The following is a 12,391-nucleotide window of genomic DNA, read 5'->3' as shown; positions in this document are numbered from 1 at the left end:
GGAATGGGTTACCTAGGGAGGTGGTGCAATCTCCTTCCTTAGAGGTTTTTAAGGCCCGGCTTGACAAATACTTGGCTGGGATGATTTAATTGGGGATTGGTCCTGCTTTGAGCAGGGGGTTGGACTAGATGATGTCCTGAGGTCTCTTCCAACCCTAAACTTCTATGATTCTATGATTCTATCTGAGTTAAAGAAAATCAGTGACAGAAACTGGATTAATTGCTCCCATTTAAAGGGACCCAGCATCTCGTCAGAGCTGGTTTTGGTTTTGGGTTGGTGGCCCCATCCCTCCCCGTCCTGCGGATCCCTCCTGTGCCTGCCCACCCCCCTGGGTCCCCTCCTTCCCCCTGCAGGCCACGGCCTCCTGTGCTTCTCCAGCTGACCCCTCCCCTGTCGGCATTTCTGCCCCTCAGCCCGGCCCCAGCTCTGTCCCCACAGCGCTTGGCACTGCTCTGTCCTGCTCTTGCCCTCTCGTCCTGCTGTTGCGGCTGCCCACATGCTCTCTCCTCACTCGCCCCGTTCCTGAGGGTGACTAGTTGCCGTCCTGATTCCTCATCCATGAGTCACGTTTGCTGGCCCTTTAGCGTCGTGTCGCTGGCAGCCTTTGCCGTTGCAAGGTGCTGTGTGTTCACAGAAACCACCCGGAAATGGGGGCCCATTTCCCTGCGCTGCTGTTCGTACATATTCTCCGGAGCCGTGCAGAGCCACCCCGTGGGGAGGAACCAGCAGCTCTTGGGTCCCCCAGGGGGGCCATTACTGCCGCCTTCGCCGGTCAATTGTCTCATTGCAACAGCCGCAGAACCTTTGGACTCCACCGTTCCTGGGCCTCAGGGCCCAGCGAGGAGCGAACCTGATGAGCCTCTGCACCAAAGTGCTCTCAGCCAGGCCTGGGCCTGGCTCCATCGCTTCACACGGACTCAACCGATGCTCTGGGCATCAGGGGTTTCCAGAGAGCCACAGTCCTGGCCTCGGGTTCGGTCGGAAGTTGCACAACACTGCTCGGGTCACACGGCCCTTTTCACTTTCTCTTTCTTTTCCTCAGAAATTAAACTTAAGCAAAAATCTCTATTTCTTGGAACTGCTAATCAGTAAATAACCAGCACCCATCCCAGCCCCGCCTGTGTCTAGGGTTATAAATAGGGGCCTGAGTGGGAGTTCCAGACACGAGTCCCTGGAAGGAGATTCCTCTGGCACCTGTGGGCAGCCTCCACTCGCAGTAACAATGGGGAAAACGGGTTTCTCTCTGGTCCTTGCCCTATTTCTGGTGACCGTTGGTGCCTCTTCAGAGAGAAAGGTACTACACAGGGCGAGGGGCCGAGGGGGCCGGGCGCTAGCTCTGGGGCGTGTCAGGGCGAGGGCCCGAGGGGGCCGGGCGCTGGCTCTGGGGCATGTCAGGGCGAGGGCCCGAGGGGGCCGGGCGCTGGCTCTGGGGCATGTCAGGGCGAGGGCCCGAGGGGGCCGGGCGCTGGCTCTGGGGCGTGGCAGGGTGAGGGCCCGAGGGGGCCGGGCGCTGGCTCTGGGGCGTGGCAGGGCGAGGGCCCGAGGGGGCCGGGCGCTGGCTCTGGGGTGTCTCCGGCCGGGGCAGGGCGATGGGCCGAGGGGGCCGGGCGCTGGCTCTGGGGTGTCTCCGGCCGGGGCAGGGCGAGGGCCGAGGGGGCCGGGCGCTGGCTCTGGGGTGTCTCAGGGTGGGGCAGGGCGAGGGGCCGAGGGGGCCGGGCGCTGGCTCTGGGGTGTCTCCGGCCGGGGCAGGGCGAGGGTCCGAGGGGGCCGGGCGCTAGCTCTGGGGCGTGTCAGGGCGAGGGCCCGAGGGGGCTGGGCGCTGGCTCTGGGGCATGTCAGGGCGAGGGCCCGAGGGGGCCGGGCGCTGGCTCTGGGGCGTGGCAGGGTGAGGGCCCGAGGGGGCCGGGCGCTGGCTCTGGGGCGTGGCAGGGTGAGGGGCCGAGGGGGCCGGGCGCTGGCTCTGGGGCATGGCAGGGCGAGGGCCCGAGGGGGCCGGGCGCTGGCTCTGGGGTGTCTCCGGCCGGGGCAGGGCGAGGGGCCGAGGGGGCCGGGCGCTGGCTCTGGGGTGTCTCAGGGTGGGGCAGGGCGAGGGGCTGAGGGGGCCGGGCGCTGGCTCTGGGGTGTCTCAGGGTGGGGCAGGGCGAGGGGCCGAGGGGGCCGGGCGCTGGCTGTGGGGTGTCTCCGGTCGGGGCAGGGCGAGGGCCCGAGGGGGCCGGGCGCTGGCTCTGGGGGTCTCTGGCCGGGGCAGGGAGCAGTGAGAGCCGGAGGGGAGCGATGGGCGATGGGTCAGGCGCTGCAATGACCCGTGGGGGTGAGGGCAGGCGGGGGGCCTTTCCCCACGCCGGGATCCCGCTCTGGAGGCAACGCAGCCCCGTCGGGCACAGCGACCTGCGGGCTGAGCGCCGCACGCCCCACTCAGCCAGGCAGGTTGTGTCCCAGTGAGGAGACTTCTCGGGGACCGGACAAGAAACGCCCTGAGGTGGTGACGGTGCCAAGCCAGGGAGCCCCGCCAGGGCCCCAGGCTCCAGCTCACCAAGCTCGAGCAACCCGCGGGGGGCCTGGAGCCGCTCCCTGCCGGAGCCGCCAAGCAGGACGCTCAGTGCAACGGGCTGGAAGCCGCAGGCTCAGCTTCTCAGAGCCCCGCGTTACCCCGTCAGCAGAGATCAAACACGACTGAGCGGCTCCCTCAAATCGGAAACCCCTTTTGTCCTTCGAGAGCGCCCGGGTCTCAGCCCCCAGCTCGCGGGTCCCTGCCTCCCTGAGCCGCTGGGGGCTGGAACCGGGCGGATTTCACTGCTGCTTTGCCTGGGCATTCGCCTTCTCGGGTCCGAAACGTCCCAGGCCAGAGTCACTCTGGGGACTGGGCTTTCTGAGCAGCCTTGGCAGGGGCAGCTCGGCTGCGGATCCCTCCCCGTGCCGTGGGCGTAGGAGAGGCCAGGCGGCACCCAGAGCACCCCCGGGCGGGGCCGGAGACAGCACGTCCCGGACGACGTTGCGCTGCACCCGTCCCGTCCTCGTGCCCAGCAGTCCCAGGGCAGACCTGCTCCGGGGGACCGGGAGAGGCGCCAGCGGCAGGGAACCTGCCACCTCTCTCGGGCCCCTCGGGGCCCTGCGGCTCCGGGGGATGGACGGCTGCTGTCTCCCCTGCCTCAGAGACGCTCCCCTCGTTGTGTGTGGGGAGGGGACGGTGGGATGGAGAGAGGAAGGGGGACGCCTCCTCCGTACCCCCGGGTTCGGAGAGAGAAGGCAGAGCCCCCGCCCAGCGGCAGAGGGAGGCCGGGTGCTGTGGTTGGGAGGGTTTTATTTTTATTGGGCAGGGGGTTCCCCTCAATGGCCAAGAGTCAGAGCACAGACCCCCTTGGTCACTGGTCGTCCTCTGCTTTGTGGGGTCTGTGTCCTGCGTTTAGGGCTCTCGGGGTCACAGCCTCAGCTGGGGTCTGACCCTCCTGACTCCACCATCCCCCTCCCGCTGACTGCACCCCCCTCTTTCAGTGCATCCTGACTGGCGACTGGCAGAACGACCTGGGCTCTAACATGACCATCTCTGCCGTGAACGGGGCCGGGCAGTTCTCTGGGTTGTACCTCACAGCGGTGTCAGCCACAGAAAAGCCGATCCTCGTGTCGCCCCTGAACGGATCCCAGCATGTCGACAACCTGGAGCACCCAACCTTTGGGTTCACCGTCAAATGGAGCTTCTCAGGTACGTGGCCCAGTGGCTTTGGGGACAGGGCTGGCCTTACCATGAGGCGAACTGAGGCGCCAGACTGTGGGGGGCACCACTAGGACCCAGAGTGTAGAAAATTGTGTCTGCTGCGGATTCTCTCTGCTCGAGATGCCCAGAGAGGGGGGAGTGCTGGGCTGGAGGAAGGAGGGCACAAGAGACATAAGAGGCAGGCAGGAGAAAGGTGAGAGGGAATCACAGAAAGCAGCAAGAGCTGCAGGCAGAGAGAGGAGGAGGAGCCTCTTATGTACCTGTCTAGCACCCCAGGAGCCTGGACTGATTAACCCCAGCTTCTCGGGGAGCTTCCTGTGTCCTCCTGCGTCCCTGAACCCACTTGAGGAGAACAGGCCGTCAACTGAAGGAGTAGGAGCCAGTTAGGCCCTTAAGACGCTGACATCTTCCCTCACTCAGGCCCTGCTACCAGCCTGCTTATTTGTCCCCTTCAACTGAGTGTTGAGAGCCACTGTAGCTGGCCCAGAACAGCAGCCATGAGTGAAAGAAGAAAACGCCCCTCTGGGGCAGCATTCAGAAAAAGAAAGCAAGCAAAGGAAGCTTTTCTATCTTAGCAGGAAGGAGCTCTCCTGAGATACGTAGACACAAATGTTCACGATGAGCCTTCCGGCCCCAAGGAGGATGTGAGTGGTGAGGAGATGCCTGATCTTCCAGTCAGTCAGAGTGCAGGTGACCTGGCAGCTACTGCAGCATCCGTATCTCCATCTCAAATGGATGTAACCATGCACTTTCCTGAAGAAAAGTGTAGATCAGAGAAGAGTGTGGTGGAGGCGCAAGAAACGGCTGCTGCTGAGTTTAGTTCCTTAAGTCTAGAGGATCCAGGACTGTGGACCCCCCTGAGCGGTAGCCTGAAGGACTTCCTTGTACTGCACGGGCCACAGCAAGTGAAAAACTTCATGTCCCCAAAGACAATGGTGGTCAGTGATGCAGCATCAGCAACTTCTAGTGAGGCTGCTGAATTTTTTAATGTAATTCAAAGCATCGATGGATCTTTCTCTGCATCAACTCATCGATGGCAAATTTTGAAGCAACATCTGGGAACTTCTTCTCTGACACTGAAACCACTGAGTGCCAAACAATGGGAAAGTCGAGTGGAGGCGATAAAGCCTCTCAAACACCAAATTGGGAAGATAGATGATGCCATAGTTGCCATTATGGAGGATAATGCTGTGACAGGAACTGTTCATGGGAGAACAGTGGCAGAGGGAAATGGAATCACCAGAAACATACCTAACTTCAAATTTCTGTGTGGCTTAGTGTTGTGGCATGACATACTGTTTGAAATAAATGTTGTAAGCAAGAGACTCCAAGGTGTTGACCTTGATATATCTGGAGCAATGGAACAACTGGACAAAGCAAAGTCATACCTACGGTCTTACCGGTCAGATGAGGGATTTCAAAACGTTCTGAAGAGTGCCCAGAAGTTGGCAGAGGAACTTCACACTGAAGCTATTTTCCCACCCATTCAAGAACACAAGAGTCACCGAAGAAGAAGACATTTTGATTATGAGGCACAGGATAATCCCATAAGAGACCCCAAACAACAATTCAAAGTTGAATTCCTTAACCAGGTGCTAGATTGTGCAATACAGGCAGTTGAAGAACGTTTCATGCAGCTCAGGGAACACAGCAGTAGATTTGGGATGTTGTAGGATATTCCCAAACTCCTCACGATACCTGAAGAAGACCTACACCAGCAATGCAGGGCACTAGAGACAGTGTTGATGACACATGATGACATGCGCGATATTGATGCGAGTGATTTAGGGGATGAACTGAAAGCCCTTTCAAGATACATTTCAGCAGGATCAACTCCAAAGGCTGTTCTGGAATATATGTGCACAGATAAGATGACCACCCTCTTTCCAAATGCTTTTGTTGCTCTGCGTATACGTCTAACACTTCCTGTAACAGTTGTGAGTGGAGAACGCAGCTTCTCCAAGCTGAAGTTAATAAAAACATGTCTACGCGCCACACTGACACAGGAGAGGCTGGTCGGCCTTGCCATCATCTCAACAGAGCACGAGCTGGCCCAGACTATGGACCTTCAGCAGGAAGCAGTTCAAATCTTTGCAACCAAGAAGGCTCAGAAAGCACCACTTTGGCTATTCAAACAGATACAAATGCCGGTGTTTACTAGGCAGACAAGAAACGTTACATTCGCTATTCAGGCGTTTGAAAGTTAAGTGTTACTTAAAATGTTTGAACAAGGCATTCTAAGTCGTGAGTTCTCCTTTACTGGGGTAGGTAGCAGAGCAGCACCCTGAGAGGAGTAAAACAGGAAGAAGGCAGAATTGAGACCTTTCAAAGTTTTGGCCCATGCGAGGGGGTATGGGGGCCTCATTTGAGCTCCCCACCTCAGGTACCAAAATGTTGTGGGCCAGCCCTGTTCGGGGACCAGCGCGGGGGTCACAGGGAGAGGAATTCGGTGCTCAATGGATAGGCTGAAATCCCCCCAGCTCCACCTGGGGCAGTGCCTGGCGCCCCCCACCCAGCCCACCCCAGGCCATCTTCCGCAGCCTCCTCCTCCTCCTCCCATTCGTGACCCTGCCTGTCGCAGGCCACCCCTTTGGCCTGGCACTGCCTCCCCATCTCATGCACCCAATGGCCAGCAACCTGCTGTGGCTGACAAGGCTCATCACAACGTAGTGATCCTCCCCGCCCCCCACAACACTCAGTAACTTTGGTTCCTGTGCCAAAGTCCCTGCCATCATTTCACCTCCTCTCTGGGTGGGGAACCAGCTGTTTGCCCTGGGACACTTCTGTTCTGGAGGGGCACGTTTTGGCAAAGTGGTTGCATTTGCCACATCCTCGGCATTCTTGCCCATATGCAGGATGGTTCCTATGGCATGGTCACGGCCGCATTTAGAACAACCCTTCATTGCCCCTGGCTGCTCTTTTTTCACTGGATCCCAGGTTTTTGTTAGCAGCAGGACGGCTTCCAGCCTAGGCGCTTGCCAAAGGCAGACTCAGTGCGATGGGGGCACTTGTCTGTCTGGCTCACCCAGCCCTCCCAGTTGTTTTCAATCATTTCGTCTGCACGATATTATACGTCCGCAGCATGTTCAAGGGTTTGGACAGCCTCGCTCGCACCGCGTTTGACACAACACACGCACAAGGCGGTCTCACTGAGCAATTCGCTCGGTTCTCAGTAGTCACATGATTGTGCTGCCAGGTTTAAATCAGTCACATATTGATCCCCATCGGTCTGACTTCTGGTGAAAAATTGTGCTTCTCACACATGAAGTTGCTTTGCGGTGCACAGAATGCCTCAGACTCACTCTTTGAGACCTCTGTGTTTTCTCCATCTGCATCATCATCAACTTGAAACCTCCCCTCGTGCTCCTTCACCTGTCCAGGAAGAAATAACTCTGTCTGCCGCCATCCATCTATTGTGTCTGCACCCAGAGCTGGTGCCAGGCATAAGCAGACTGAGCAATTGCTTAGGGCCCCGAGCAGCTCAAGGGGGCCCCCTTTAATTATTACTATGTGTTGTGGGGGGGAATATTCCCACTTAGGGCCCGCAATGGCTGGTTCAGCACTGTCTGCACCACTCACAACACTGCGCACTCAGATCCTTGCTCCCACTTTCGCCATTTTTCTGCTGCATTTCTGCCAAACTCTAACTTTCCTGGAGGCTTTACATGGTCCTCCGCCAGGCACAGGCTCCTTGTCCTGTTCAGCCAGCAGCTTCCCTCCCCGCTCCTGCTGCTCTGCCCCATGCACATGCCTCCTAGGCCCATCTGCATGAAGCAGGCACAGCCCAGTGTTTCATTCAGTGATCAGAGAATGGGGCAGCTCGTCAGTATCCCTTTTCATTCTCCTTAGGGTGACCAGGTGTCCGGTTTTCGACATGAACACCTGGTCAAAAAGGGATCCTGACAGCCCCAGTCAGCCCCAAACCCCTCATCCCCAGCCTGAGCTCTCACTCCCTCCCGCACCCCAACCCCCTGCTCCGCCTGGTGATAAGGAGCGAGTGAGTCAGGGTGGGGACAGCGAGAGACAGAGGGAGGGGGAGGGAGTTCTGGGGTCCATCCTGGGCACTGCCAGTGACTCACTGGGGCCTTGGCCTGTCACTTCCCTTCCGTACAATGAGATCACTGTCCGGACCCACCTCCCAGGCTGGGCGTGGAGCCTGGGACGTGCTTGTGGGTGAGAGGTGCGGGAGAGGACACCAGGGGTCTCAGGCCGAGTGTCTCTGACGTTCGCTCTAACCCCTGTTCGATTCCGTGGCAGACTCGACAACCGTCTTTGTGGGCCAGTGCTTCACGGATGATCATGGGAAGGAAACTCTGCAGACCATGTGGCTGCTGCGAGTGAAGGCCAAATCCATGGATGATAACTGGAAAGCAACCACGTGAGTGACTGAAAATCCTCATTCCCCAGGGAACAGAATCATCTCCAGTGGTCTGGCTTCGCCATCCCAGGAGATGGACACAGCCTGTGTGGAGGAGACTCAGGTGATGGGGTGGGGACCAGTCCCGTGGCCAGAGGAGACAGGCAATGGCCTGCAGTGGGGAGCAGCACGTCTTCCCCAGACGCTCCTGCACTGACCACTGTGAGCCTGACTCTGGCAGGGAGGAGGAGAGAACTCAGTGACAGGACCATCAGAAAAGCCCCAGAAGTCCTAAGCATCTGCAGACGGCCATCAGGTCCCCCCTCACTCTTCTGTTCTCAAGAATAACCATGCGCAGTATTTCTACCCTTTCCTCAGGTTGCATTTTCTAAACCTTTGATCATTTTTCTTGCTCTCCTCTGGCCCCTCTCCAATTTCTCCACATCTTTCCTAAAGCGCAGCACCCAGACCTGGCCCAGGCCTCCAGCTGAGGCCTCCCCAGCGTGAGGAGAGGACAATCACCTCCCCTCTCGTACATATAATGCTCCTGTTAACACAGCCCTCGATTCGATCAGCCTTTTCCCCAGCTGCATCATGCTGTGGGCTCATGTTCAGTTTGTGATCTACGACACCCCACAGCTGGTTTCAGCAGTGCTCCCTCCTAGCTAGATGATCCCCACTTTGTAGCTGTGCATAGGATTTTTTGCTCCTGGCTGAAGTACTTTGCACTTGTCTTCTTTGAATTTCATCCAGGTGACCTCAGACCAATTGTCCAATTTCTCAAGGTCGCTCTGGATTATAATCCTGCCCCCCAAGTGCTGCCAGCCCCTCCCAGCCTGGTGTCACCCCCACATTGTATAAGCCCCCTCGCCATGCCATTGTCCAAGTCCTACATGAAAACACTGAGTAGCAGCGGCCCCAGGACTGACCCCTGGGGAGGGGGCCCAGGCCTCTGGTGCTACTTCGTGCCCCTCCCTGCGGCAAGGGAGCTCCTGCCTGGTGACCTGTTTGTGCCCAGCCCTCCTCAGAGCACAGGCTGGCACCCAGTGTGTCAGCAGCCAGGCGGGAGGCTACGGGGGGGCTGGGGGCACCTCCCGGGGGCACCAAGGGGAGATTTGAGCGAGTGGCTGCTGAAAGGCCCCTGCCCTCAATGGCCCTGCTGAGCACCATGGGGATGTGCAGCCTGCGGAGCCCCTGCCCCCCCACACCCCGGGTGCTGCTGGGTGGCGCTGAGGCCCTGCCAGTGCGGGGTGCCCACAGCCATGCTGCCTCCCTGGGGTGGGCGGCTGGGTGCCCCCCTGAGGTAACGCCCATATTAATTGTCTGCCAGCCCCCTACCTGCCCCTGCATGGTGCTGCTGGGGGCCCCGTGAGATGGAGCTTGGACGAGGGGCGTTCCCCATACAGCGGTGCTCAGCACCCGGGCCGGGTGCCCTGGGGATGGGGTGTCCCTCTTTGGGCTTCTCTCCTCAGGCTCATGCACCTTCTGCCCCTGCCTCCTTCCTCCCTCTAGTGTATGGGGCAGCCCCGAGTGCAGGCCCATGCTGGGCCAGTAACCCAAGCTCTGTGCTTCCCCGCAGGGTCGGTACAAACGTTTTCACTCGGATCAAGGTGCAGAACATGGGCGAATCCATGAGGAGCGACCTGTGACCAATGATCCCAGCAGCACCGTGACCACACTCTGCAGCCCCAGGGCTCCTGGCCCCCCATCCGGGACTGTTCTGGGCTCTCTCGAGAGCGTCTTGCCCGGCCTCAGGGCTGTTTGCTGGGCTGCAGAATCACCCGTCTCTGTCTCCAACTCCCCCTCGCTCTCCGGTGACCCCCCCAGAATCGCTGTCCCCACCCCCCCATTCCTTTCCCAGTAAAGCTCTAGCGCGGGAGGCAAATGAGTCTCTGGTGTTTTTACCGCTCTTGACCCTTGGGGTGAAGCTGTTGCTGAGCCGTGAGTCCCACCTGGCCCTCCCTGGATTCCCCGGGAGGTGCCGGATTCTCTCCCGTTAGCCAGGCCCTTCCTGGGATGCCCCTTGGCAGGTTCATCCCCCTGGGTCGCTCCTTTGCTCCCTGGACACTCAATAACAGATTTAAAAGTAGCCATCCTTCAACAAAAAAACTTCAGAAACACACTTCAAAGAGAAACTGCAGAGCTACAATTCATCTGCAAACTTACAACCATTAATTTGGGCTTGACCAGGGACTGGGAGTGGCTGGCTCACTACAAAAGCAACTTTCCCTCTCTTGGTATTGACACCTCCTCATCAGCTATTGGGAGTGGACCACATCCCCCCTGACTGAACTGGCCTTGTCAGCCCTGGTTTTCCCCTTGTAAGGTATCTCCCTTCTCTTCATGTGCCAGTATAACTATGCCTGTATCTGTAATTTTCACTCCATGCATCTGAAGAAGTGGGTTTTTTACCCATGAAAGCTTCTGCCCAAATAAATCGGGTTAGTCTTTAAAGTGCCACTTACTCCTCGTTGTTTTTGTGGATACAGACTGACACGGTGAGCCCCCGATACTCCTTTGCTCACTGCCCATCGCTCTGTCCAGAGGCACCCGCTATCAGCCTGGACTCAGCTCAGCCTGGTGCTCTGGTCTGGGAGTCCCTGGGTGTCCCTGTTACCCCAACTCCCAACCACTTTGCTACTGAAATATCCAAGTCTGAGGCAGAAACTGAGGGACCGTCTAGACCTGCCTGAGCAGCCAGGTCTGAAAGGGGTCAGGCTGCATCACGCCCGGAAGACTGGGGCACGGGGATTTCTGAACCCGGTCATAACCCACCCACCTGCAGAGACCGCCCTGCGCTCGGAGCACCGCAGCATCCTGGCTGAACGTCCAGCTCAGAGGCCCTTTGGGCACAGGGAAGAGGCTGCAGAGCGAGTGCGATTCCCTGTCTCTGCACAACCTCGCTCCCCAGGCTGGCCAGGAGCTGTGCTCCATTTTCCGTCCCCAGGGCCCATGCTGTCCACAGCACTGCCAGCCCCCAGCCTTTGGGCTCATGAGTCAAACTCCAAAATCATGATTGACTTAAAAATCCTGGGGTTTTTAAATAGAACGCTGTGTTGTTAAAACTGCCCTCCAGTTATTGAGCCATTGGGGTTAGCTGCCAGCAGCCGTCCACACTGTGGGATCATCCCAGTTCAAAATTCAACCTTAAATGCACACACACAATTGCAGGTTGCAAACAAAACCTTCCAAACGTGAACAGAGTGCAAAGCAATGCGGCAATGCTTGCCTGAGTCTGCAGGCAGCCTGACACAACAGCTCTGAGCGGTGTAGACAGCTCATGTGCCTCAGTGCGGCGTTAACTCAGGCGGCCAATGATGAGGATGATGATGATGTAAATGTCAACATTATGAACTATTTCCCTGCATGACAGGAAAGGGAGGACCAGAGTGTGAAGAGTGACGCACTCCCTTCTGGAGACTTGTCTACATGGGAAAGTTACGGTGCTCTGAGCTAAGCTGTGAATTGAAAGAGCTCTAGTTTCTACGGCTGTAAGGCCCCGCGCGGACACTCCTATCTGGGCAGGCTCGCCTTTTCTCAGTTCTGTTTATTGTTTTGAAAGAGGTTTAAGAATAACTGAAAACAGTCGCTCTTAGTCCGGAATCCGAGTGTCCACACGGGGAGTTTTACCGCTATAACAGGCACATCGGTTTCACGATAGTGGGGTAATTACATGGGTCAAATGTTTCTGTGTGGACAAGCCTAGTTTGACTCGTAATAACTTGGGTTTCCTGTCATAGTGCCCCTGGGTGCCTGGAGGCGGCCTTGCAAGCGGTCCTCAACCCCTGTGCCTCTGCAGCCCATCTGCCTCTCCTCGGGTCCTCCGTGGCTCAGCCCTCCGGCCAGTCACCTAAAGTCCAAGCCCTGTCCGGGGTGCCCAGACTCCCCAAATGACGCCAGCTTGAACAACCGTCCCAAATTACCTAAACAAAAGGCCCTTCGCGCCCTCCTGGGCTCTACCCACATTTCTTACTCTTACCAGCGCGCTGGCCCCCCAGGATTTTCCCACTGAGAGTCCAAATGCCCCATCCATCACCCTGACCATCCACCCCGCCGGGCCTCCTCTTTGGCTCCCTGCTCCTGTAGGCCCTGGCTCAGGGTCCCTCACCGGAGCCTTCCCTGCTCCCTGTGGGCTCTGCGAGTCCCTGTTCCCTTTCCAGAACAGTGACCCCAGGACTGCCTCCCTGGATCATCCCCTTCCCCAGGGCCCAGCACGGAGATCAGTTCTATCCCCAGGCCTTTCCCTATCTCCTCTCTCCTGGGTCTGTTCCCTTCAGCGGAGATCCCTCAGCTTCTTTCAAGGCCCAAGTGCCTAACAGGTC

General features: G+C 58.2%; 1 protein-coding gene across 1 annotated transcript; it reads left to right on the top strand.

The window, feature by feature from the left end:
- The first annotated feature begins 456 nt into the window (after positions 1-456).
- On the top strand, positions 457-10,524 carry LOC311520451 (avidin-like). The gene is made up of 4 exons (XM_084627902.1): positions 457-1,294; positions 3,493-3,700; positions 7,970-8,090; positions 9,649-10,524. Exons 1-4 carry the CDS (start codon positions 1,223-1,225, stop codon positions 9,716-9,718), a joined length of 471 nt encoding a protein of 156 aa, XP_084484028.1. The 5' UTR covers positions 457-1,222; the 3' UTR covers positions 9,719-10,524.
- Positions 10,525-12,391: the final 1,867 nt, after the last annotated feature.

Source organism: Lepidochelys olivacea (genome assembly GCF_965140295.1).
Source record: "Lepidochelys olivacea isolate rLepOli2 genome assembly, chromosome: 5".
Lineage (NCBI taxonomy): Eukaryota > Metazoa > Chordata > Testudines > Cheloniidae > Lepidochelys > Lepidochelys olivacea.
The sequence above is the reverse complement of the archived record's forward strand: the minus strand, read 5'-3'. Positions and strand labels throughout refer to the sequence as shown.

Bases quoted from the DNA above. Each gene is read 5' to 3' on its own strand.
- LOC311520451 (XM_084627902.1), top strand. From the start codon at position 1,223: ATGGGGAAAACGGGTTTCTCTCTGGTCCTTGCCCTATTTCTGGTGACC. The intron at 1,295-3,492 runs GTACTACACAGG...CCCCTCTTTCAG, and splicing joins GTGCCTCTTCAGAGAGAAAG to TGCATCCTGACTGGCGACTG. The intron at 8,091-9,648 runs GTGAGTGACTGA...GCTTCCCCGCAG, and splicing joins GATAACTGGAAAGCAACCAC to GGTCGGTACAAACGTTTTCA.